The following is a 26,450-nucleotide window of genomic DNA, read 5'->3' as shown; positions in this document are numbered from 1 at the left end:
CAGGCACAGCACATGGCAGCCATGCAGCTGCAGCTGTACAAGACTGCACGCAATGTAAATCAGCTTACCGAAAGTGTGCAGGAGTTAATGGCTGCAGTGAAGGAGAACAGCCAACTGATGGTGGCGCAGCAGGACATCACCCGCCAACGCCACCGCCAGCTGCTGACCCTGCTATTGGCATATACCCGGTCGAACCACCTGATAGGGAACGCAACATCCCAATTGTCGCACCAGTCACTGGCAATGCAAATACAAATGGTGCAATGCTGCCAAGATGTAGCAAGGGCCCTGGAGCAGGTCACCACCGCAGTTCAAAACCAACAGGCGTGTGGCCATGGCCATGCAAGGGGGGGGTGATGATGCCAGTGAGGGCACATGGAGCCTGAGCAGCCTGTCTGTGCCGGTGGTACCAGAAAGGCGCGGCAGTACCATACCCAGTGCAGCATCACGGCCCGAGACTCCCAACGTGGAGTTGGAGAGGCGACAGGATGCGTCCGGCAGGAGGCGCCAGTGAATGACTAAACATTACCAGCAGTGCCATGCTGATGTACCAAGCACGCCTGCTCTGCATACAAGAGGCTGTATGACGCAATACAGTAGTTATGTTGTGTGAAAAATCAAAAAAGTTATAGATCTTGTTCAACATAAGAATAAGAATTTATTTTGAACAGAAATGTTCCTCATGTCAATATTTCATGTGGCATGCATGAGTGCAGTGTTGTGTGAGGGGTATGGGTGCACTAGAAATAGTTCAGTGTGATGTTGTTGCAGCGCCTGTGTCCTTCTGCAGGATTCTCCCCGCATGCATGATGCACATGTGCAGGTGGCCGGTTGTCCCCCTCCGACTACCAGAGATCTCCACAGGTATCCTCCGCTTGGTGGCAATATTGTGGAGTATGGCACACACGGCCACGATGTGGCAGCAGACTTCAGGCTGGTATTTGAGGGCCCCACCAGTCTTGTGTAGGATGCGGAATCGGCTCTTTAACATCCCAAATGTCTGCTCAATTACATTTCTTGTGTGAATGTGCGTAGCATTGTGACGCCATTCCTGTGGTGTAGCAGAGTTGAGGTATGGGGTGAGGTGGTACTCACGAAGGCCGTAGGTGCTGTCACCTAAAGGATATGAGCAGAGGGTCAGTGCCTGTTATGCTCAGCTACATGGTCTTGACATACTGTATGTGGGCATGTGTACTTACCTAGGAGATGTCCTTTGCCAAAGTCACCCCTGGCCAAGCGGGTGTGTATGCCGCTGTCCCTGAGGAGGAAAGAATCATGTGTGCGCCCCGGCGATTGGGCCACAATGTCGGTGATGATGGTCTTCGCATTGCAGACCATCTGGATGTTGAGTGAGTGGTATGACTTGCGGTTCCGGTACATGTATTCTGTCTCAGCGGGAGAACAGATGTGGATTTGGGTACAGTCAATGCAGCCAATTACATGGGAGAATTGGGCGGTGTTATAGAAGTCCAGTTTTGTTTGGGTTAAGTCCTGTTGGGTTGTTGGAAAGGTTATGTAGTGGTGAATCCGGCCCAGCATGGCGTCCAGGAAACTCCATAGGCAGCGTGACAGTGTGCTCTGGGACATCCCCCCTGCATATGCAACTCTCCCCTGGAAGCTTACGGAGGCCAGGAAGTGCAGGCAGCACAGGACCTGGACATGGGTGGGCACGGCATTGGTCCTCCTTGTTGGGTGCTGCATCAGGGGGTCAAGGTCTCTGATGAGCTTAGTTACCATTGCCCCATTCAGCCTGTATTTGGAGTAGATCTCCTCTTCAGTCTGGCCCAGGAGTGTGACCCGCCTCCGGAAGATGCGCTTCTGGATCCTGCGACAGTTCCGGGCAGCAGCCTGGAGCCTCAGCCGCCTTGCCACGATGTAGAGACCTCACATTGTGAATGTCCTCATGCTCCTACTGTGTCTCCTTAAGTGTGTTTAATTTACCCCGCACCTGTTTCTTGTTTGAGTTTTGTTTTTTTTTCTTCACAATTGTACTTCATGGTTACCACCTGGTTTGACTTCTCCTTAAATTGCGACTCGCTGCTCTACCCAAACCAGGCAACTCTACCTCTAATACTGTTTTTCACTCCTACCTAATGGAACGCCCTACTGCCACATTTTCTTTCCTATGCCCCTGCAACTTCATTCCTCTACAGTTTCTGCAACATAGAATACTCTTATTGTCCTCTCCTCATACCATAATTGTACTTGCCCCACAATATATCGCATTCGTTCTGCTCCCGCGCTACAGCTTTGTTGACCTCTGCCACACTATTGCCCCTACGCCATCCAGCTGCACATTCACTCCAGTCTCCATGGTACTGTTACTGTCCCTACCTGAGACTACCAATGATATGCACAAAAGATGTTCTGTTACAGTCTCATACCATTTTAGGCATTGCCTCATGCTATACCATTGCACCGATCGAACCTCCACCATGAACCACTTTCATGCTTGCTTCCAAGGTGTACTCTTACTGCTAACGTCTGATAACACCATTAATCTTCCCCCACACTATGACCTGCGTGTATGTTCCCTGACATGAGGATGGTGAGGTCCAGCTCGCTGCTAAGAGAAAACAAGTAGAAAGAGAGTGCTGATGAAACTTTAAGTAAGGCATTTGTGTTTGAGTCAGATAAACTGAAACAAAAATACCTCCCTCACCCCATGAAGGTTGGGTTTGAGCAATAAATGGAAAGCACTCAAAGTGCAGGCACTTCTGAACGTATTCCGATGTTGGCAAGGGACAACGTTAGCTAGCACATCTCACTCGGCGGCCCAAATCAAGCTCAATAAAATCTACTGCACACAGGAACCCACCAATGTCCAGCATTGACCCTGCCTTATACCTGTGCCGCTGCTGTCCCCTTCTACACCCCGACAGTCCCCACGTGATACCACCAGTGCCCTTCCCTACCTCAACACCATACACTCAGCCCATTGCGGTTCCCTTAGTGTCGGGACTTGTAGGCAACATGCGCAACTCTTGCTGACTCTGAAATGACTATGGGCCAAGGGTGCTGCCAGGCGGGAAGGTGTTCCATCTGCGCTTTAAGTGCACATTAAAGCTCCCAGGCTGTGCCCTTCGCGACGCTACAGTCTCGTAGTGGTGCTGGTAGAGGAGGAGGATGCGATGCTCATTGCAATATCAATGGCACTGCAAGCGTTGTGAAAGCACTCATTCCTCTACAGTGGTGAAACATCACTCGAGCGCATGCCTCTCAGCACAAGGCTTAACTGTGATTGCCTATGTGTTTTCAGTGACTCCACTGCACCCAAAGTCTCTGCTCAGCGCCCCATACTCAATTCTGTCCACTCCTCACAACTACAACTATGTACGTCTCTGTACCTTGCCTGAAGGTTCTGGAAGTCACCACAGTGTGAATTGACCGCTCCACCGAGCCCCCACTAAACTTTATGTACTGCCTATTATCCATTCATGTACACATACAAATACACTATTGCTTATTCCATTTCATTTTCTCCAAAATTCCACTTACTCTACTGCCTTTCAATCCTACTCTACTTCACTGGCCACAAACATCACCTTTTTCTTCTGCCCTGTCCCACATCTCCTGCTCCCATACATCAACCTAGTGTCCACTATCTCTTCATCAGTGTCATATCCACTTAAGCTCAATCATTGCCCCTTCCTCTCTTTCACAAACCGTTTCTCTCATCACCAGCCGCCTCTATAAATCTCTGAAAAGGAACCATCCCTAACCTATGGATTAACAAACCTTGGGGGGAACTCTGCAAAGTACATGGAGCAGCCCCCATGCTCTGGACCCTGGCAGAAGCACTCAGGCCAGCCACGGGCCCGCCGCCCAAGCACAGTGCCGGAGGGGGCCACCTGGAATGTGGTGCCCCTCCCACACACCGCGGGGGCTATTGTCACGCCAATCCCTTTACCTTTCCTTTCAGCCTCGATTCCCTTTCACTCACAGGCTTCCCCTGTCCTTTCACCCCAACACCCCTTCTCTTTCCAAAGTAACATTTCCTTCCACCATCAGATTAAGTTATCTTTTACCGGGAGACCAGTCGCCTTCCATACCACAGCCCCCTATCATCTCACGCTCTTCAGTAATGCCCGGGTGCTTGCGTTCTAGACCTTAGACTCTCACCTTCTTGACGGTGCACGGGCCTCGGAGATGCCCCCCTCTTTGCTCAGCCTCGCATCCTTGGACTGCCGGAGGTGCCGGTGTGGGTGCTTGCTCCTCTTCAGGGCAGAGGCCGGGGGCTGGGTGCCCTTGCTTCCCGGGGGCAGCAGCAGCATAGCAGACGACGGCTCGGCGGGGGAGATCGGGGGTGCGGGGCTGGCCACGGGGGCGGCTCAGACAGCGCGGGGGTCACAGCCAGGATGGGCTTGAGCGTTGGCTCGGCGGGAGAGGCTCCAGACACCGTCTCCGGTGGCAGTGGGGCACCAGGGGCAACTACCTGCACAGACATGGCTAGGGTAGGTGGGAGATCGAATCGGAGCTCCAGCGGTGAAGGCTGTCAGTATGCGGTGTCGGGTGCGATGCGTGCGGTCTCACGGCAGCCTCTGCACTGCGCTCTTCTCTCACAGCCGGCCCCTCACACAACAAACACTAGCACACTAGCACGCTGCCAGCAGAACTGCCCTCTCATGGAAAGAGAAAGAGGACAGGCTGCGGTCAGCTGAGTGTCAACTGGATGCGTCGCCAGCCATCTTACAGAAGGAACTCTTTCCTTTCGAACAAAAGGCCCACAAGCAGAAAACGTCACTGTACACATTTTTTCAACTAAAATCTGCACAGAAAAATGCAAACTGTGAATTTTAATGTATATATTAAATATATGCGTGGCACTGCCCGTAGCCGACGCGAGCTGTGCCAGAGGAATTGTTTCGTGCACAAATAGGGAAGAACTACTGGGACCTCAGTAAGCCCCACCTGGTAGGTCAACCATACTCCGAAAGAAAGAAGCGCTCGCTACAACGTACACTTTTCTGTACTGCTGGCATAAAAGGTTTATTATCTTCTTTATGGAGCCATCTGTTTGGACCCATAAAGAAGATAAGAAACCTTTTACAACAGCAGTAAGTCAAGGAAGCCAGTCTGAAAGGGAATGGGCTAAAATAGAAAAGAGTACGTCACTGGTACCTCTTTTCCAATGGCTGCCCACCGTTTAGCATGAACGATGACGCCAGCCAATGGAAAAGAGGGGCGGGGCTTAACCTCGCTAGTGAAACGTACTCTAACTCATTAAATCTCGCCAGCGAGACTGCACATGTGCGCAGCCTATGCTAGCCGAGACCTAATTACTAGTGTCCACGTCTGCCCTCATCGCTCTTTTCGTGTTCCCGTTTTACAGAAGAAAAGCACACCGAAGCGGATGCCTGCTTGTGCCCCGGGGGCCGCACAGACTGCATGCTAATACAGGAACACTGTAGTCGGTCCCTGCTTGTGCCCCTGGGGCACTGTAAGCTGCATGCCACAATACAGCATTGCCGAAGAGACGCACTGCCCTGGAAATCGAAAGGCAGGGATTGCGTGCGCTTCACTGCTTGTTCAACTGCAATACTCCAGGGAGTCTACTGTTAAAACAAACAACAGCTTTAGTCAGTACAGCAGTTTCTTTGCTTTCTGTTAAAACAAGCATTGGCGCCAATAGCTGTGGAAGGACACAAATGAAGACATGTCCATCATAGGGAGGGACTAACACGCCTACCACCAATCAGAAGGCAGCATTTAAGACACAATCAAATGAAAATGATGGGCGGAGAGTGGGTGGAGCTTCCACAAAGCTTCCACACTTTAGTGTATACTGCATGTCTCAATGAGACAGCGCAAGCGCTGCCTAGGCGAGACCTAAAAAATGGGAGTGGTGACGCGCATCACCGCAAGTGCTACTTTGCCGGCCACCAGCTTGCTATTACGCGCATGCGTGCGCTCTTGTACGCGTTCTAGCAAGCTGTTCGCAGGGAAAGTAGCACTTTTTAAAGCAGCTACTAAATGTCTTGGCCAGGTCAGCACATGTGCTGGATCAGGCCGAGACCTAAAAAGCTCCTTATGAACATGAACTCAGTTTACAAATCTCCCTGGATTGGTTTGAGACCTTTTGGTTAAGGTCTTCAATCAGATACTAACAACTGGAGTGTTCCCCTGACCTTGGAAGGAGGCAATAGTTATTCCTCTTCAAGAGAGACCCTGCGCCTGATTTCTCTTCTGCCCGCACCAACAAAAGTTCTTAAGAAACATGTCAACCAGAAACTGGCTGCATTTATTATTGAATGAATTGACTCATGCACTCCGGGTAAACAGAAGTTCAAGCATGCTGTAATTCAGTTAATCATTTCTGGGTGTACAGGAAGGAATCAGTTTCTGATCAAAACTTGGTATTTCAGTCTTTTCAATTATGGCTGCTATTGCATCTCTTGACTTACATGCATGATGGGTTTCCATTACTTGAACCAGTTCCCTCAATTTCCAGAGACGTTTGAATCCGCCCTCTTTGATCCAACTTTGCTTTATATCAGTCTTATTTTCCTATCTCTTCATTGTCTCTAGTGACTCATCATATTGTTTTGTTTCCCTTATGTGTCAACTAAACCTTTCGTGTAGGTTTCAGATAATAAAACATTTCCACATTATGACCACACATTTCTATATTGGTGTTAACTTCACTTTTTTCCTTTTTTTATCCATCATTCTCACTCGTCTCAGTTAATGGCTTGTTCCTACCAATCCGTTCCTTACTTGGGTTTCCTTTCAAACACGTCCGCCATACCATCACTTGGCTCACATGCATAACATGGATCTGTTGTTTGTGTTTATATTCATAACTTGAGACACACAGCAGCCGATTTCACGGTTACCGAATGATGAGATGCGAGAACGAAGCTCGTCTGCTCTTTGTAAGTTTGTTTAACCTTTATTTCTTGATTTACAGTGGTGATGGCTCACTTAGTGTCACACATCTCTTTGCATGGTTACTTTTCTCTTGGTTGGTTTGACTTTGTGCTGGTCACGTTTTTTAACACGTTTTTCAGCACAAGTCGGAGTGTCTTAATTAGTATGTCACAATAAGATCTATTATTGCTACTCTTTATCATGTTCTGCAGAGGGTGCATTTAACCCTCAGTCATTGGGGCCACTTGGATTTGCAATATTGCTTCACATTTTGGATGGTGGTGAATACTTATATTACCAGCAAGACCGTTTCTCATTTCATCCTTTCATTTCTCCACAGAACTTTTCCCCTGATGAAGGGCCACTGTGGCCTAAAATGCATTCGGATGGTGCGAATGAATTGCCATTTGATGCATGTTTTATGAAAGGATATGTCGCTATCCAATTGGATTTCATCTCCCTTGGAAATTTGTCATTCCTAAATGGTTGATACCTTTATGAATCAAAGCAAGCGAAAATCGCAATCAAGCAAAATAAAACAAAATACAACAGATCCAATATCGTTGAAATGTAATTACTTTCCCTTCTTGGGGACCAATGGCAGTGCATCGAAGGGAAGTTTGCCACAACGGGAACACTACTTTGAGTTTAATATTGCCCAGGACCTCTTAAATGCTTCTCCGGATGGGTTCTGAAGCGGTCACTGGTTGCTACTGCAGATTCCATTCGTTCCCAGGTAGATCAAGGATGCGCTTCTATCTTGGTAATGTTGGATCTGTCAAAGATTGGGGATGAAGGATACTGCTCTGGACCTCTAGTTTCCTTTCTGACAAATAGGACTCAAATACTCAGCCACTGGAATTTCAGGGCAGACCTGTTCCGGCTCACTTGTGGGTTCCCAGAGGGGGTTCTTCCTCACCCCCACTGTATTTAACATATATATTGGCCCCTTGCTAAACTGGTGTGGTTGTTTGTCTTTCAGGTGTTGTCCTATATGAACGACACCCAAATCATTGTTTCTATATCAGATGATCTGCCCCTGGTAGCAACTTTGTATGATCTGTCTCAGCGCATGAATGAAGAAAAATTGCATAAAAGTAAATGCCGAAAAGGCAGAGACTCTGGTATTTGGGGCACAGCATTCGATGTGTTCAGCACTCTGGTGGCCTGAAACGTGTGGTCCATTACCTATTCCAGTGGCCTCTGCTAAAAACATATGAGTTCTTTTTGACAATACTCTTACCTTTGACACCCAAGTTGAAAGGACTGTGACTTCCTGCTTTTTTATCATCAAAATTCTGAAAAAGGTCTTCCCACTTATTCCTGCTGAACTCAGAGTAGCAGTGGTTGTCGCATTAATTACATCGTACCTAGACAATTACAGCGCTTTATACTTAAACATCAATAAGTCCTCGCTTAACAGACTGTAGGTCATTCAGAATACGGCAGCCCGCCTGGTCCACAATGTTCTTAAACACCTCTCAGTTAGGGAGGGCATGCACTTGCTTTTTACACCGTCTGCCTGTTGGAAGCGTATGACTTAATAAAGCACTTTGCGTTGTCTATTTGGCTCTTGACCATCAAGGCCCTGAGGAGAGCATTCCACTTGTATACCCCAAAAAGACAGTTTAGATTAACTTCTCATAGGAAGGTGACCATTCTTAGATTCGGAAAACCCAGGTGGGATGGTCACTCCTTTTCGGTAGCAGCAGCTAAACTGTAGAACACTGTCTACACACATTGACACCTTATAGTTTTCCATATGCAATTGAAAACCTGTCTCTTCTCCCTCCCATGAATGCAGCTTTCTGGTTGTAGTGTATGGTTTCCAATACCGACTTTAAGCCTTTGACACCCTTGGACATAGTACGCTATACAAATCTTATTCCACTTCATATGAAGAAAGGCTCAAATTAAAAACTGAGCAACAGATTCTAACGGCTTGGAACCTCAATCGTATTCTTGTCAGCCCCAACTAGTTAGGTGGTATGCTACTGCTGATGTGTAATCATATAACGTACAGATTTAACCCTGCCTTTCTACCAATTTTGGCATGGCCTTCATCTTTTCTCTTTTATCAGGACGATAAAAAGCGGGAGAGGCGAGGTAAGCCCGTCAGGAGGGAGGAGTTTAAAATGTGAGAGAGTTCCAGAAAAGGATGGTGTGTGCAAGGATGGGATGAGATAACAAGAGGAGGATCACAAGAAAAAGATAGGCGAGGATGGGAAAAGGAATATAATGACCTGGGAATGGCAGAGGATGGGGAGGGGTAAGAAGATACCTGAGATCGCGAGGAAAAGGGAGGAAAGCAGGAGATCAACACTGGAAGAGATGATGCTGAAGAGGAGGCAGAATGTTTAAACGAGGTGAATGGAAAAAAGAGGGCAAGTACGAGTTTAGAGTTCCTCTGGTGTCTTTATCTGTTAGCTTTTGGGGAGATGTGTACAGAGACTATCCCTCACTTTGGCAGACACAACACTGAAGACACGTTACTCTTCAAAGGCAGGCTTGTTTTCTCCGGCACCACTTTTTCTCATATTGACCAAAATGTCTAAACCTAGCTTCTTTTGTGTTTGATCAAAAATTGTTACTCTAAATGACATTTGCCATAAATGCCAGTCAGCAGCCATTATCTCTCGCACCATGAGGGGGCGTGGCTAAAAGCCCAAGATGGTGGTCGCATAGGCGACGAGCTCCGGGCTGGGATGCTTTAACAAGAGGAAATATCCGGGCCCCTACGGCACTGCCGTGCATGAAAGTGTCGGTGGGCAGAAAACAGTGGAGCACCTACCTTCCAGTGCCGAGCTGGGGTGCGGAGATGGTTCCGGGCCCGAACACGGCACGCTGCAAATATCGATGGCACAGCGGGCCTGGTGCCGGTAAAGAGACAACCTGCGCAGCGGACTCTCCTGGAGGCGGGCTGGCTGGTGTCTGCGTGAGAGACGGGCACATTCCGGCGTGAGGTCCGGGCTGTTGGCCTACGGGGTGCGGTTACAGCCTGACGGCGGACTGCAATGGGGTTGTACATTGGCGACCGGGAGTACCGCCGTCATCACCTCCGGTGGGGAGTAAGCCCCCCACTCCCACTTCGCGTTGGAGGCAGGAGATCCTGGACTACACCGGTACCAGCAGCAGCAATGGAGGGTGCGTGGGTGGTAGCTGCCTGGCTGGCTTCCTCCAGCCCCCCCTCCTCCCGAAACCCTCCCAGCTGGTAGAATCGGAGGGGGACTCACTCAATTGAGCGGCGCGCCTCTGCTGATACTCGGGCTGAGGTGGTTGGAACACTTGGTGGCAGCGACGAGCTCTGGGTGCAAGAGGCATTGGACCAGAGCTGCAGGTACAACACAGCGCTAGTTGAAGCACATGGAGTTTCAACCCGCCTGAGGGGCAAGCTGCATCATGACCTGGCGCCCGCAGTGGGATGGACTGTGGGGGCACAGTGGGGCCTGGGACCGCATGGTGACCTGGTTCTGCCTCTGAGAAAGAAGGGCCTGCTGAAGCCCCGGGCTTTCCTAGGGACGGACAACCAACAAACGGCTGAGACCTGGGCACAGGACCACATGAAGTTCTGCGTTGCTTGAGACTCTGGTGGACCTAGCGTGGTTATTTCTGGAGGTACTTTAGCCCCCCCGCTTTGCTTGTTGTGGCTGTGCGCGGTGAACACCCCCCTGCTGGATAGTGGGTCCACCTGGACCAGCATAGACAATGGGCAGAGGATGATCCGGAACACCTTGTGGTTGGGCAAGAGGGGATCCCATTCACCGTGTTTGGAGTCCTCATCTGGTGGATCCCTGCAGATGCCGGTGGACCACGCACCCGTCCCAGCAGGAGACAAATTGGACATGATCCTAAAAGAAATTTGTGACTCCCGCTCTGCACTAGAGAGTCAGCTAAGCACAATATCAGTGGACTTGAACCTACTCAAAGATGACCACTGAAAGGTGTCTGATAAGGTTAAAAACACTGAATACCTGCTGGACACCATGGAGCCTCAGGTCACTGACCACAATAGGCAACTGAAGGAGATGCGACAACAGATTGATGCCTTACATGCCCGGGCTGATGATACAGGACAGGCGAGGCGCAACAACCGCAAAATAGTGGGTATGCCAGAGGGGACGGATGGGCTCAATCCTGCGACCTACATCGAGGAGTGGCTGCAAACTGTGGTGGCACCCACGGGTCTATCTCCGCACTTTACTGTTGAGCGGGCTCACTGAGTCCCTACGTGACGCCCATTGCCTGAAGCGAACCCACGTTCAACGCTGGCCCGTATTATAAATCTTAGGGATCGAGACCAGGTCCTGCAGGCGGTGAGGGAGCAGGCCCCCCTGCAAATGGAGAAGGCAAAGATTTCCATATTCCCTAACTATACTCTAGCGGTCCAGCGACAACGCTTTTCTTTCATGGAGGTCAAAGCACGAGTCTGTGCGGCGGGCTAGACATTTGCATTACTTTTCCCGGCCAAGCTCAAGATCAATCACAACCAACGGTCATTGTTCTTTGATACCCACGAGAGCGCGTGGGAATGGATGGACCGACACTTTCTTGATATCCTGCCAGAACGAAGACTAGACCCAACGCAGCCGAAATCACAATCGCCCGCCGCCAGCGCAAAAAGGGTATGGTTAAGCAGAGTGGGGAAACTTCTCCCCCGCCCGCCAACAGGTGATGGAGGGAAGGCGGAAGGCCCACAGATAGCCAAGACTCTCAGAGTCCCACGGCCGGAGATCAGTTCTAGCCCTTCTGAGGCAGCCAACTTGGACTCCAACTCTGGGGGTAGCTTGGTCTTATTCCTGATGACATCTACTCAACTCAGTCGAGACTTATTAGGCTGCATATACAGGATCCCCACCCCTCCTTTTTGAAAGATTGTAGACGCTAAACTACTGGAACCATATCCACCCACTCCAGCAACTTACTTACTAATCGATATGGATTGCTCCATTTCCCACTGGTCTTTATTGTAGATTGTGTTAATAATGTTACTATTTACACTTGGGGGACCTGAGGGAACGTCTGTTAGTATAATGGCCCGGACCGACTTGGGTATGTAGCTCTACCATTGCTCAGGAAACTTGTGTGTTCTACACGTAGCCTACCCCACAAGCGTAAGCGAGAGTTCTAAGTGTACAATGTTAACCCTGTTTTGCACAGTTTGGTCGGACGAGGTTCTGTCGTTGGACCCAGTATTAGGGGTGGTTTGCATTGGTTTTTTGGTTGCTGCATATTCCATCGGGCGTTGTGGGGTGGGGTTGGACCCGAGGGGACTGTTGGTTTTACAGCTCCAAATGTTGGTTGAGAAATTGTATTTTGTCATATCCTGGAATGTTTGGGGGATGGGGTCAGCCCAGAAACGACACAGAATCGTAGCTCACCTACATCGTCGTACGGCCCAAATAGTATGTCTCCAGGAGACGCACCTTTTGCAATCTGAAACATGTAAACTACAGAGGAGATGACATGGCCAATATTACACTACAGCGCACTCCACCTTTTCGAGAGGGGCAGCAATATGGATACGACTGGGAATCCCATTTGCTCATAGCGAGTCCCGAATAGACAACCAAGGCAGGTATGTCCTGATTCATGGGACCCTGGATGGTAGACAGGTAGTGTTGGGCTCCATCTATGCTCCGAACATAGATCAGGAAGCCTATCTTACCAGGTTAACACAGACACTCTCGAACTGGGTACAATACCCATGGTTAATAGGTGGGGACTTTAATGCTGTGTTTGAAGTCCACTTGGACCACTCCCATCCCCCTTTGTTGAACACCAACGCTGTGACTCAAGCTGCCGACTGACGAGGTGGGCACAGGAGTGGAACCTTGTGGATGTCTGGAGGTCCCAACACATGAATATGCGGTAATATTCTTTCTACTCACACCCACATAACCTACATACCCGATGAGACCATTTCCTTTGCACTATAGATCTGTCCTCTGCCATACATCACAGTACGTTCCTAGGAAAAACTATCGCTGACCATAATCCCATAGAATTGTCACTGCATCAGGGGTGGGTCCCTACGCCTATAACAACATGGCAGCTGCAGCCTGTGGCCTTGGAAGAACAGGTGTTCCGTGTTAGATTAGCCAACACTGTTACTACATATTTTGCTGACAACCAGGGCACAGCTTCCATCAGGTCAATTGAATGGGAGGCCTCCAAAGTCACAATCCTGGGGGTTGCTATGGGAAGTTCAGTGGGAATTAGGAGAGAAGTGACCATAGACTTGGCAGAGTTGGAGGACAGACTGCAGGCGCTAGAACTGGCTATTCAGGAACATGTAACGGGAGTGTAGCAATTGAAGGAGGCAAGAATTAGGTACGCCGAGCTATTAGAGCGGCTCCGGACAGTAGACCTCCATGCATACACGCTGCTTACGCATGCTACGGCAGATAGGGCTTGCACGCTGCTGGTGTGACTGATTGCTCCCCCTACTGACTCCCACTCCCACCTTGGCGGTCTATGATGCTCACATCGCGTTACTAACCACCCAGAGCGAAATTAATAAGACTTTCCATGACCGTCAGGGAGATCAGAAGAGACGATGCAATTCCTTACAAGCGTAGACTTTCCCATGGTAACGGATGCATCTGCTGAGCTGTTGGCGGTACCAATTACCATAGTAGAGATCCGGGTTGCAATAAAAGTGCTGGCACATAATAAGACCCCAGGCTTGGATGGCTTACCTGTAGAAATTTACTCCACATATGTGGACGCATTGGCCCCAAATTTATTACAACTGTATGTCACCTCCCTTGAGGAAGGCACACTGTCCCCCACTACTAAGGAAGCAATAGTCACCTCCCTATTGAAACCAGATAAAGCTCCCACTGAATTAACATCATACCGACCGTTATCAATACTTAATACGGAACATAAAATCCTAAGTAAAATCTTGGCATCAAGAGTACTTCCCCTGTTGCCTAAGCTAATACACACAGATCAGTGTGGCTTTATTCCTAAGCGTAGTACTTCTCTCAACATTCGTCGATTACACGCCTTGATGCATGTGGTCATTGGCATTGTCATTGTCTGGATGCCTGTCCCTAGATATACGGCAATCGTTCAATACTTTAAGCTGGCCCTATATGCTTGCAGTGTTAGTGAAGTTTGGTATAACCCCCGAATATTGCAAGTGGATTCAGTTGCTCTTAACTGACCCCATGGCCCGTGCCAAATGGGGAAGGATCATATTGCCTGCATATCGTATTTATAGGGGGATTTGCCAGGGTTGTCCCCTGTCGCCCCTGTTGTTTGTGTTGGTATTAGAGCCAATGGCACTGTGACTGCGCTGAGTGATGGCCCCATATGGCATACTGTTGCAGCCAGTAATACATTCCGTTTCGCTCTATGTGGACGATATGCTGTAATTTTTTAGAGACCTTGGCATGGACATGCGGGTCATTGACGATGTATTCTCGCAGTTTGGAGACATCTCTGGTCTGCACCTTAATGCCGTAAAGTCAGTTGCATACTCCTTCTCTGGCACATACTATTTGGTCCAGTCCCGTTCAGAATAGAACCCACAACATTTAAATATCTTAGGATACAAATGTGTAGGTCCTCCATCGACAAGATCAATGGGAATGTGGAGCGGACTATAAACTCGCTCCGGTAGCAGGTATCCTGTGTTTCAGTGCCTACCAAAATAGTTGTGTCACGTTTCCTTGTTACCTCGCTGGATGTGAACTCGGCGTGTGACGAAGCTTAATGAAGCGTTAGGTGGGAGCGGTTACCAGCGAACTCCTACATCGTAAAGGAACTGATTAAAAGTGTCAATGTGATTCTACGGGCATGAATAAAGTTCATTGCAAAACAAGTGGGAAGGAGTGCACGTTCGCACACACAGGAGACAACTCTTGCAGCTGGGCGGGCTAGAGCCGTTGTCCACGGTGGGCCGGCTAGCAGTGTCCAAAATGGTCATGCTACCTAGACTCTTATACCATTTTGAAAATATTCCTGTGGTTCTGCCGGCCTGGATTTTTAGGTTACTAAATAAATTTTTCACTTCCTTGTTATGGGGACAAGGGAGACATAGACTAGCACTATCCAAGATGCAGCTGCCAAGCACGGCGGTTGGCATGGGGGTACCTGATTTTAAAATGTACTGTAAGGTTGGGCAATTGCAGTGGCTGGCGTATTGGTTGGCGGGCCATAACTTGTTTGAAATAGGTTACAACCCGGCGCACTTACAGCAAGGGAAGTTACAGGCACTGCTATGTCCCGGGCCGGCAGGATGCGAGATACTGTTGTCTATTGCCTTCCTCTACTAGAAGCAAGCTCAGAAATCTGCTAAAGCCCTAAATCCATATGCTCCGAACATTCCCCTTTGTGGTTTGCCTACCCAACGTGTTGTATTGTCGGCTGGCCAGGTACGGGACTGGATACAGGTGGGCACAAAACAAAACCCTGTCCCGGTGAAACAGATTGGAATTAAGCAGTTGTGGATCTCTAGCTAGACTGTACACTGATGACACATGACGAATTTGTCCGCACTAGAGCGGTGCCGAAGACTCTGTTCCTCACACATGCATTGATTGTACAGTATGTCTGGAACTATTGGTTAGTGGCACAGACGGAACCCCCTACATTTCAATTGTTGCGGTCACTTCACGTCATGGGCCATAGACGCCACCTAGTATGCTGGCTGTACCGCGGAATGCGAGCGCACCTACATGTACCACTATTACCTCTCCGTCGGAAGTGGAGACTGGAACTGGCACTGGCGAGGGAATTGGAGGAAAGGGATGCTGCCCTAGAACATCCCCTATGGGTTTCCCGTAATTTTCGGCTGAAATCAATACAATTACTAATACTACACAGGGCTTATCTTACACCACAGGCTATTCGCAAGATGTACCCCTTAACTGCTGCACAATATCCCAGATGTACCCACCATCCTGCTGATTTTACTCATATGTTATGGTCATGCCCTGCCCTGGGGAGGTTTTGGTCTGAAGTTTCCCACGAGTTATCAACAATCATGGAATGCACCCATTGGTACGCCATGGAGGTGTGCCTATTAGGTCTCCTTCCACTCCCGAAGAAGGCGAAACTGCTACATTGCTTTACATGGTTGGCTCTGATGCTCGCTAAACGACTAATAACACAGCGGTGGAAGTCTTGCAGGGCACCATAGGAGGGCAAATGGAGAGAAGAGGTCATTAGATGGGCGTTAGCAGAGGGAGAGGCGCTATCTCGTGAGGAATATAGGGGATTAAAGAAAAGACCAATTGCGCTAAAATGGGCTCAAGTGTTATGTTATGTTATATGTTATTTTATGTTATGTTATGTTGGTAGACCCTCAAAACCCTGTCCCGGTGAAACAGATTGGAATTAAGCAGCCAAGTTTATGGTTAACAGTTCGTAGGGTGGGAGAATTGTGGGTGGGGTACCGAGGGTGGGTGTTGGGTGAGAAACTGAGCATATGCAATGATATGAGATCTACTGTTCTGAACGCATTATTGTGGTTTTTAATTGGAGCCATGAGCTATTAGCTCATGTGCCTAGTAATTGTATGCATCAATACAATGTCACACGTGCACTTGTTAAGATATGCAAGCAATCTGAAGGCGTATGTATACCTGAAAATGTAACTATATATTGTTTCATAATAAGTATTGGAAAATGCTAATAAAATTGTGTTAAAAAAAAAGACTCGCCCCATGTGCCGGGACCTTAGACATGATGGCTCCTTCATATACGACTTGTGAACCAATTTCCAGTGGCGACTGCACAAAGGGAAAGTTTACATTATGTCATTTCGAGTGACTGTATAATTTTGCTAATTGGTAATTTGCAATCATATAGTTCTACATCTTCTTGGGCACACAATTTCGTCAAGTACGTTACAGGTAAGCAATATATTTCTGAAAGTGCAACTTTTGAGACTATGCAAACCTTGATAGGCTTCTCAGTCGTGTTTGTAAATATACTTTTTTGCAATGTTATTCATGAATTTGTTTAGAAATGAAAATCGTTGCAATGGTTGATTTCTGTTTTAGGTGGCGCCAAAGTAGCGATGTCTGTCTTGATGAAAATATGTGTAAGTCCTCTGTTTGGATTCGCAATGTCACTGCTCACAAAGCTTTGGCTGTCTCATGTGCTCCATGATGAGCTATCTGAAGTAACTATTAGCCTTACAGTGGTTCATCTCACATTCTATTTGGGTAAGTGACACATTTTGTGTAATATGTTTCAAGTTAATGGCACTTCATTTGTATTCCCCTGATGTGCATTATGTATTTCATAGCCAAGTCAAATATCCTCGAAATGATGAGTTGTAAGAAAATTAGAAAACATTTGTGTGAATTTACAGCATCCATTTTTTCCATCTCAAGACCTGGAGAATGATCTTTCACTAATGTGCCTATGTGGCACCTTAATGAAGAATCTTTCCTCCTCTGGACAATGTTCCAATGAAAGATGGAATTAGGCTTTGCTGCTGTGGGTCAATACAGGAATTCCCCCATCTGTAAAAATTCTCCCATGATCTGTCACTTAGTCACTGAAATGCAATGAATAAACAGGAAGCAGTAACATCTCTTTTTAAATGAGTTGGTATTTTCTGTAAAGCATCAATTTCATTTAGCACTCCCACCATTAAAAGAAGTATATATTGCATACCTGGAAAAGTCAACAGACCAGTTTGTAAGACAAGCCAAACAATATAAAGACATTGTGTGGAATATTTCTTCCTGTGCTAGAGTTGATTTTTTTCAGTTATATAGTGACATTTCCCAGTTTTTCTTCACTTATGTTGCCAAGCTTTTGCCTTGTCCCCTGGAAGTACAGGGATAACTATGTTACAGCAAAGGTGAAAGTGCTTGTGTTTCCCACAAAGACCATTGGTCTGTCTATGATGGAGAGTTCACTCCATAAGCCTCCTCGCCTTTCTGGGTAGAAGTGGATGAGCAGTGAAGGTCTAAACCACTTACGGCATTGTAAGGAACCTTGATGCCCAGTACATCATAGTTATCACAGTTGCAGTAAATATGCGACTGCCCAGCAATGTTTTTGAGTACATAGCACTTCAATAATCTATCTAATGCATAAATAAATTTACAGTGTGAATGGAAATCATAATGGTAGAAAAAACCTAATAGACCGGTAATGCGGGGTAATGTATTGTTAAATCAGTGTATCTGTTTGTGGACAACAAAGTCTACTTATGATTGCTTTCTAAAACAGCACATTACTCCTAAAACCACAAACACAAGACAAAAGTGATGAAGTTACTAGAACGACAGAAAATGTAAACAATAATCACAAATATTTACTGATTATGCCTGTGATCACAACATTTTAAAATGGGCAATTGCAATCCTCCAGCCAAAACTGAAATATTCTTGAAAAGGTTCTCAAATCTAAACATCTCCAACATGAAAACACGTTCAAACAAGCATTGGCATAGCCAATAGGTCTCGCTTTTGGGGCCTTATAATTATTTAGTTATGCAGCACAATATCCTTGAGGCAACAACATCAACTGTTGCATGGCTAAACACTTACAAATTGCAAGGTTTAGCCATGCAACAGCTGATGTTGTTGCACCAAGGATATTGTGCTGCAAAACTAAATACTTATAAGGTCCCAAAAGCGAGACATATTGGCTATGGGAGAGAAACATGGCGCTTCGCTAGGACGGGAACATGGCAGGCGCACAACAAGATGACAGAAAAGCAATGCACTGAAGCAGGAAGAGGACAAACAGGAGTACATGACAACGAATGGGAATGGCAACATGAAGCAATACATCGAGAATAAGGGCAGGACAGCAAGAAGTCTAAAAAATACATGAAAACCAATTCAGGGAATTTTGAGCAGGACAGACAATGGACAGGACTACAAGATCAGCAGTTCTCTGAGATAAAGACAGGACAAACACAGGACAGAAAGACAAATAAAGCAATGTATTGGGTTAAGATTAGATCAGGAGTACAAGTAAAAAAATGTACTGCGATAAGAGCAGCACAATGACAAGACAAGGTGATGAGGAAAGTAATGCATGGGGTGGGGTGGACTTACCCCAGACTGCAAGACAAAAAAAGCAAAACACGTGGAGAGGGGTAGGACAAATGCACAGTACAAGAAAAGCAATGGCGTATGATTTGGACATCCTAGGAAAATAACAGGCACAGGAAGGAGCAGTGCACCCACGATCCACGACTGGACGAGAAGCAACTAAACTGAGCACGTAGATAAACAATTAAACACCGCATGACGCAAACTAACCACAGGAGAAGGCTACAAAAGAAGCAAAACACCGAAAGAAAACACCTGAGCATGGATGTACGGAATGTGTTATAAGTAGTTTAACACCGGTATGCATTCATGTTGTAGCATAGTATACATGCGGCTCAAGTGAAGATAAAAAGTGTTTCAGTGCCTACCAAAATAGTTGTGTCTCGTTTCCTCGCTACCTCGATGGATGTGGACTCGGCGAGTGCCATAGCTTAATGAAGCGTTAGGTGGGAGCGGTTACCAGCGAACTCCCGTGCCCTAAAGGAACCGAGTAAAAGTGTCAATGTGATTCTACGGGCATGAATAAAGTTCATTGCAAAACAAGTGGGAGGGGTGAGGGGAGTGCACGTTGGCACACACAGGAGACAACTCTTGCAGCTGGGCGGGCTTGAGTCTTGAGCTTTGAAGTCCCAGAGCGATGCACTTGAGCAATTGGCTTAATGAGGTAGAGATAGGAAAGGCAGATGGCGGCTGTGCGCGTAACCGCTAGCTTTAGGCCACAAGCAAAAGCTTAGGGTCGGATTTCTAAAGCCCACTCACTAAATGTCTCACCAGAGCAGCGCAAGCGCTGGATTAGGCGAGACCTAAAAAAGACGCTGTATCAGTAGCAAGCTAAGGAGAAGGACAGTGTCTCCAAATTCAGTAAATCAGTTACCATCACTAGGAATAAATATATCTCGGTTATGCTCATTCATTGGGCAACAACTATGTTGATGATGGAGGGTGAAATTGCAGCCTGACCTACGGCAACAGTGTAAAAAGCCTACAGGGTCAAAGGGCAAACACGTCTCTCTCTCTCTATTTAGGGTTGAGCCTGTGAGTGCATGCGCTAGTGCAAACATCTCGCTTGTGAGACCCTGTTGTATACAGAAAAGGGCTTGGAGCCCACCCTTTGCTTACCATTTTTAGTGTGAGCCTAGTCAGTGTGCAGACATGGTCTGCAAGACCTGCTGTATTCAGTAAAGGAACTTTGATCCCACCTGCTGCTTACCGTAGGTTGACTCCGGTGTCACTGCTGCCTCCTAAGTGATTCACCCAGCTGATACATCACTTCCGTTCCTATCTGAGGAGCACCAGGCAAGAACAGTTTCCTTATGCTTTGATTGTGTAGCTGTTGTTTGAAGACCTCTTTTTTTATTGTTTCCGGCCTCGGCTTGTGAACTTTTGTACGTGTTTCTGCCTCCTCCTATGTGGCAGAAAGTCCACAACCACCTACCCCCATGTCTCTAGTTTTCTTCATTGTCTTATTAACATAAGCTACTTTTCAGCTTGTTTTTTTTGGACCTGCATGGCACAAACATATTTAGAGAATGCAGTACCTTTGGTCGAGATTCTGCGCAGGCATACCCCCCTTCCCTCTTTAGGAGTAGGCTGCCTTTAGTCAAAGGGAAGCACTATTTTTAGCAGAACGTTGGAGCGTCAGCATTTCCCCCTCTTTCTCCCTGGATTGGTAGATCCGGTGGCCCGCCCTCTTCTTCTGGGGACCTCTGGATCAGAAAGTAGCAGCTAGACAGGATAGTGCAACTGTTTGTGGGTTTCATGACAGGGCACTCGCTGCCAGATGATTACTATTTGTGTTACTTAATCTTTGTTTTCCAAAGTCCCGTGCATTTTTCATTTTTTGGCCGTAACACTTCCTGGTAAAACATGCCATCTGCTTATGTTTGTTTTGTATATTCCTGTACATTTTCCTCTTATGTCTTGTATGAACAGCAGAGCAGGAATGTTTCTGTCGTCATCTGCCTTGTGTGCTCGGAGTGTCCCTTGATAACATGTTCTGGCTGCCGCAGGGAACAGCTCGCTTCTGAAAAAAGTCAACTCTCTTCTTGGACACATCAGCCTGCGAGGAAAGGTTTGTCCCCAACTCTGTACGACACTAAATTGATTCATACCTTCGGGCTTGTGCATTCAGAATTGCTATTAACCCCTTGTTTGCTCATGACGAGCTCAGCTCGTCATGGCATACAGTGCTCGGGTGCTCATGACGAGCTCAGCTCGTCATGAGCCCCAACCAAGGGGGGAGCGCCAGCGCTCCCCCCGCGGGTGCCCGATCTCCTTTGTTTCTGCGGGGAAGGCAGGGGAAGACCTTCCCCTGCCTCCCCCCGCCCCCTCCGCCCACGTCATCAATGACGTCAGCGCGCGAGGCGCGCTGACATCATTGGAGGTTCCCTTTCTCCTCCGACGCGCAGGAAAGCCATTTGCTTCCTGCGTGTCGGAGGAGAAACAGGTAATTTTGAGGCTGGGGCCGGGGGGATTTAAACTAAAGAGGCATTGGGGGAAAGGAAAGGGTTTTCCTTTCCCTCGATGCCTCTTTAGAGCATTCCTGCTGCACGATCGTGCGATCGTGCAGCAGGAATGCCCACTAGACACCAGGGATTTATTTATTTTTTAAATTGGCAAAGTTTGTTGGTTTGGGGAGAGGCCCCTTGGGCAAGGGTCGCTCCCCTTTAGGGGGCATATTTTTTAAGTTGTTGGCCACCCGGGAGGGGGCACAACTTTATTTAAAAAATTTATAAAATCGGGCATTGTTTTGGAGAGTGGCCCCTTGGGCAATGGCCACTCTCACGGGGCCCATTTTAGGTCATCAATAACATTATTTATTTATTCAGTTTTGGAGAGCATCCCCTTAGGCAATGGTCGCTCCCCTTTAGGGGGCATTTCGTAAGCCTTTGGCTGCCCCTCGGGGGGTCAATTCTGGGGAGGGGCCCCTTCAGCATGGGTCACTCCCCTTGGGGGCCATTTTAGGTTGCCCACATTTTTTTTGTGTAGGGGAGCGACCATCTAAGACTAGGGTTGCTCCCCTCTTGGGGGCACATTTATTTTAAATTATGGGATGTGCTGGGGAGTGGCCCCTTGGGCAAGGTCACTCCCCTTGGGGGCCTTTTTTGGACGCTCACTTTTTTTGTTTATGTTTTGGGGGCCATCCTTTTAGCTTTGTTTGCCCCCCTTGCAAAATAAAAGTTGTAAAAATGTATTTGGCACACTGTGCCAATTGTGTAAATGTAGTGGGGAGTGTCCCCTTGGGCAAAGGTCACTACCCTTTTTTGGCACAAATATTTTGCCTTGCCATTTTGGTATGCCCATGATGTTAGGTGTAGCTCACTGCAGCACCCCAGTTTAGACATGGCCATATGCAAGTTAGTATGACCCATGCCAAACCATATCTCACCTGGCCCGGAAACAACCATAATGGGACTGGTTACTGGCTAATCAGCCGTTATCAGTCAGGTTAGCTTGAGTCCAGTGGCAAAGTGATCAAGGGACCCACGTCTCCCAACTTAGGGCGATCAAAGCGCAAATGGTCAGTCTGATTTGCATTTGGCCATGTCTGACCTGGGTTGGTGAATTGAGCTAAGTAATGATGATGGATTAAACCAAGATCAGTTGACTGGGGGTGAGTGTTAGATTTGCTCAAGGGCTCCGTCCATCATCCCCCTTTTGAAATCGCCTTGAAGGGCAGTTTTGCTGGGTTTTTTTTATGGGTCACTAGGGCACCAGGGTTTATTTTTATGTTGGGGATCCGCCCCTTGGACATGGATTGTTCCCCCTTTATGGGAGGATGATTGTGGCCTTTACTGCCTCTTTGAGTGGTAGAGTAGCAGAATGTGTTTAGTCCCATCTGTGCCCAAGGGGGGGAGAAGCCACTAGACACCAGAGTTTTTTTTAATTTTTGTTTTGGTGGGGGTGGCCTCATGGGCAAGGGTTGCTCCCCTTTTGATTTTATACTGTTAGGCCCACCTACCCCTTAGCTTGGCAGGTGGACTGGTGCATTTTTTGAATATGTGATTCTAATTTTTTTTTCTTCTTTTTAAATCTAGTGTAAAGCTTTTGCTTCCTGTTTGCGATTTCGACAGTGGTTGTTCTGCAGTTTTGTGTAGTTGCATTGTTTAGGTAAGAAAAATTATTTTTGTTCTATTTACTCTAAATGAGTAATATTGCAATGTATGTTTTTTTTTTAAAGCGGTGTCATAGTGGCATTTAGTTACTGTTTTGAGCATGAAAATCTTTGTGATGTGTTTTGCATTTTCTTATGTGTATTTTTGTTTTCTATTTCTTTTTTAGTGGGATATTGTTGATCCATACTGTGTCTGTGCAAAGTATGTGGTGGTGAGTTTAGCTGCTTCAGGCAAGTGAGCGGTTTTGTTTTGCAGTGTATAGGTATTTTTGATAAAGGTGAATTTTGTTCATTGCTTATTTTACATAGTGATTGTTGTTGTTGACTTGTGTGAGAAGTTACTTTTATTAGTAATCATTATCGCTAGCCATAGAATGACTGCTCAGCAGGTGGTTGGTATGCTTCTTGAGTCTTCCTCTGAGCCGGATTATGACACTGACAGTGCGTCTGAGGGAGAGGAGGAAGGGGAAGATTCTGGCAGTGAATTTTCTCTCCACATGGAATCATCAGATGATGAAAGTACTCTCTGTGCAGACGAAGGGCCTGTTTTAGAGGAGGACACTGCTGTGCCGATGGTGCAAGAGGCATCTGGGTTACAGCCTGAGGCTGCTAGTCTTCCTACTGGAATTGTTGGACTCTGGGTTGATCCTAACATGATGTAGCCGGTGTTGCCTGCCTTTAGCGGTGATGCACGGTGTAGAGTGGATTGTGAAAACGTTTTGCCTATACAGTATTTTCAGTTATTTATGGATGATGTGTTTTTGGGTGAGATTGTTGAGCAGACTAATTTGTATGCTGAACAGTTTTTGAGGGTCAACAGTGACAAACTTAGGCCCCACTCTAGAGCTACCCGGTGAACTCCCACAAATCTGGAAGAGCTGAACAAGTTTTTGAGTTTGACTTTATTGATGGGTTTGTTAAAGAAGCCGAACCTGGCTTCATATTGGTCTACCGGTCCCTTGATGGCAATAGACATATTTCCAGCTGTTATGACTCATGATTGGTATTTACTTTTGCTACGCATGTTGCATTTTGTGGATAATTCTTTGGCGTTGCCACGTAGTCACCCTGACTGTGACCGTCTTTTTAAGATTCGGCCTGTTCTTGATCACTTTGTTGATCAATTTTCAGAGATTTACATTCCAGGGAAAGAAATATCTATTGATGAGTCTTTGGTTTTGTTCAAGGGTTGTTTGGTTTTTAGGCAGTACATCCCTAGCAAGAGGGCACGCTATGGAATTAAACTGTATATGTTGTCTGAGAGTAAGGCAGGGTATGTTTTTAATTTTTGTGTGTACACTGGTAGAGATTCCACTATTGACCCCCCTGGTTGTCCGTCCACTTTTGGAGTGGCAGAGAAAATTGTGTGGGATCTTGTTAGAAGACTGCATTACAGAGGCCACCATTTGTACCTTGATAACTTCTACACTGCTGTGTAATTGTTTAAGGAATTGTTTAAAGTGGAAACTTTTGCATGTGGCACAATCCGCTCTAACCGCAAAGGTTTTCCAAAGGAGCTTTGTTTGCAAGAAACTTCAGAGGGGTCAGTGCAGTTCCTTACGTTGTGGCGAACTACTAGCTGTGAAATTTGTGGACAGGAGGGATCTGTACATGCTGACTACCATCCATGATGAGAGTACTTCACCTCTGCCAGTTTGAGGTCAGGTTGCTGAAGTGCACAAACCCGTTCTGGACTACAATAAGCACTTGGGTGGTGTTGACAGAGTAGATCAGAGGTTGGAACCATACACTGCTATTTGGAAGGCTTATGTTTGGTATAAGAAGTTGGCCATCCATTTTTTCAACTTAGCAACTTTCAATGCTTTTATTGTGTTCAAGGAGTGTTCTCCTGGGTGAAAGTTGAGATTTCTTCAGTATCAGCACTCTGTGATATCTAGCCTTGTTGTTGTGGAGCACGTAAGTGTTCCTAGATTTGGAGTGATGGAGGATGTGGCTCGATTGAAAGATCGCCACTTTCCTGATTACATTCCTCCCACATCTACAAAAGACTTTCCCACTAGGAGATGTAGAGTCTGTTGGAGAAGAGGTTTGCGGAAGGAGACTCGTCTTTACTGCCCTGGGTGTCCTTCTAACCCTGAGCTGGGTGTGCCTGCTTGTTATAGAGCTTACCACACATAAAATAATTTTTGGGGGAGTATCCATGAGTGGTAAAATGTACTGCCTGGTCAGTGTTTTTTTTTAATAATTTGTATTCTTTTTTAAGGTTGGTATTTGTGCAATGTATTTAGTTACAGAATTTTAGAGAATTTTATCTATTTGCATTTATTTTGTTTGTTTTGTTTGTTTTGTTTAAAAAAATTCAAAATGTGATGGCGGTGTGCGTAGGCTGGCGGTGTGAGTGGAGTGGTGCTTGGCTGGCGGTGTGCATGGAGTGGCGCTTGTCTGGCGGTGTGTGTGGAGTGGCGCTTGGCTGGCGGTGTGCGTGGAGTGGCACTTGGCTGGTGGAGTGCGCGGAGTGGTGCTTGGCTGGTGGTGTGCGTGGAGTGGCGCTTGGCTGGCGGTGTGCGTGGGGTGGGGCTTGGCTGGCCGTGTGCGTGGAGTGGTGCTTGGCTGGCGGAGTGTGGAGTGGCGCTTGGCTGGCGGTGTGTGTGGAGTGGCGCTTGGCTGGCGCTGTGCATGGAGTGGCACTTGGCTGGTGGTGTGCGTGGAGTGGTACTTGGCTGGCGGTGTGCATGGCCTGGTGCTTGGATGGTGGTGTGGGTGGACTGGTGCTCGCCTGGCGGTGTGTGAGTAGTTACTTTCTGTTGGTCACTACACACACTGCTAGTTGAGCGACACTCCACGCAGTCCATCATTTTGTGTAGTTGCTGTGTCAGGAATGTGAAAGTGATGGGCCCTTGAATGGTGCTGTCTGCTGGTGTGAGTGTTGTAATGTGATGGGCCCGCGGCTGGCGGTGTGAATGTTTTGTATGTGTCACACATATGAAAGGTGTATGAATGGCCTGCAAAGAGGTTGGTGCCTTGACGTGGCTTTACAGCTCACGAGCTGTGAGTCAGTGGCTCAGTTTCTCATATTTCAATTATTCGCAGTGCATTTCATTTTTGTGAAATAACTTGTGAATACAATTGTATGTACTGAATCATCACTCACCCTCGTGCCAAATCCCACCAGTATGTGTGTGTGCTTGCGGATTAGATGGCTGTGCAGTAATATTTGTCTTTTTTCTCTTTCTGAAGTAGGCTGTACCTTGTCCCTTTTTGTGAATGTTGTAATGTGTTGCTTTTCCTTCCGGATGGTGTGAATGGTCTGGTGTGTATCAGGTATGAAAGGTGCGTGAATGGCCTGTAAAACGGTTGGTGCCTTGTCATGGCGTTACAGCTCACGAGTTGCGAGTCACTATTTCGGTTTTTATGCATTTATTTATTGACAGAGCATTTCATTTTTGTGAAATCTCTTGTTAATAAAATTA

The 26,450-nt window shown here is 47.2% G+C and overlaps 1 protein-coding gene across 2 annotated transcripts in view; it reads left to right on the top strand.

Moving 5' to 3' along the window:
• LOC144823936 (sperm-specific sodium:proton exchanger-like) overlaps positions 1–26,450 on the top strand; it is an 8,804,346-nt gene that overhangs the window by 1,767,193 nt on the left and 7,010,703 nt on the right. For both annotated transcript variants that reach the window (XM_078682870.1, XM_078682871.1), the window contains one exon: positions 16,887–17,051. In XM_078682870.1, the coding sequence (XP_078538996.1) occupies positions 16,887–17,051 (165 nt within the window). The remainder of the gene's footprint in view (positions 1–16,886; positions 17,052–26,450) is intronic.

Source organism: Lissotriton helveticus, chromosome 3_1 (assembly GCF_964261635.1).
Source record: "Lissotriton helveticus chromosome 3_1, aLisHel1.1, whole genome shotgun sequence".
Classification (NCBI taxonomy): Eukaryota; Metazoa; Chordata; class Amphibia; order Caudata; family Salamandridae; genus Lissotriton; species Lissotriton helveticus.
This window is presented reverse-complemented; position numbering and strand designations above follow the sequence as displayed.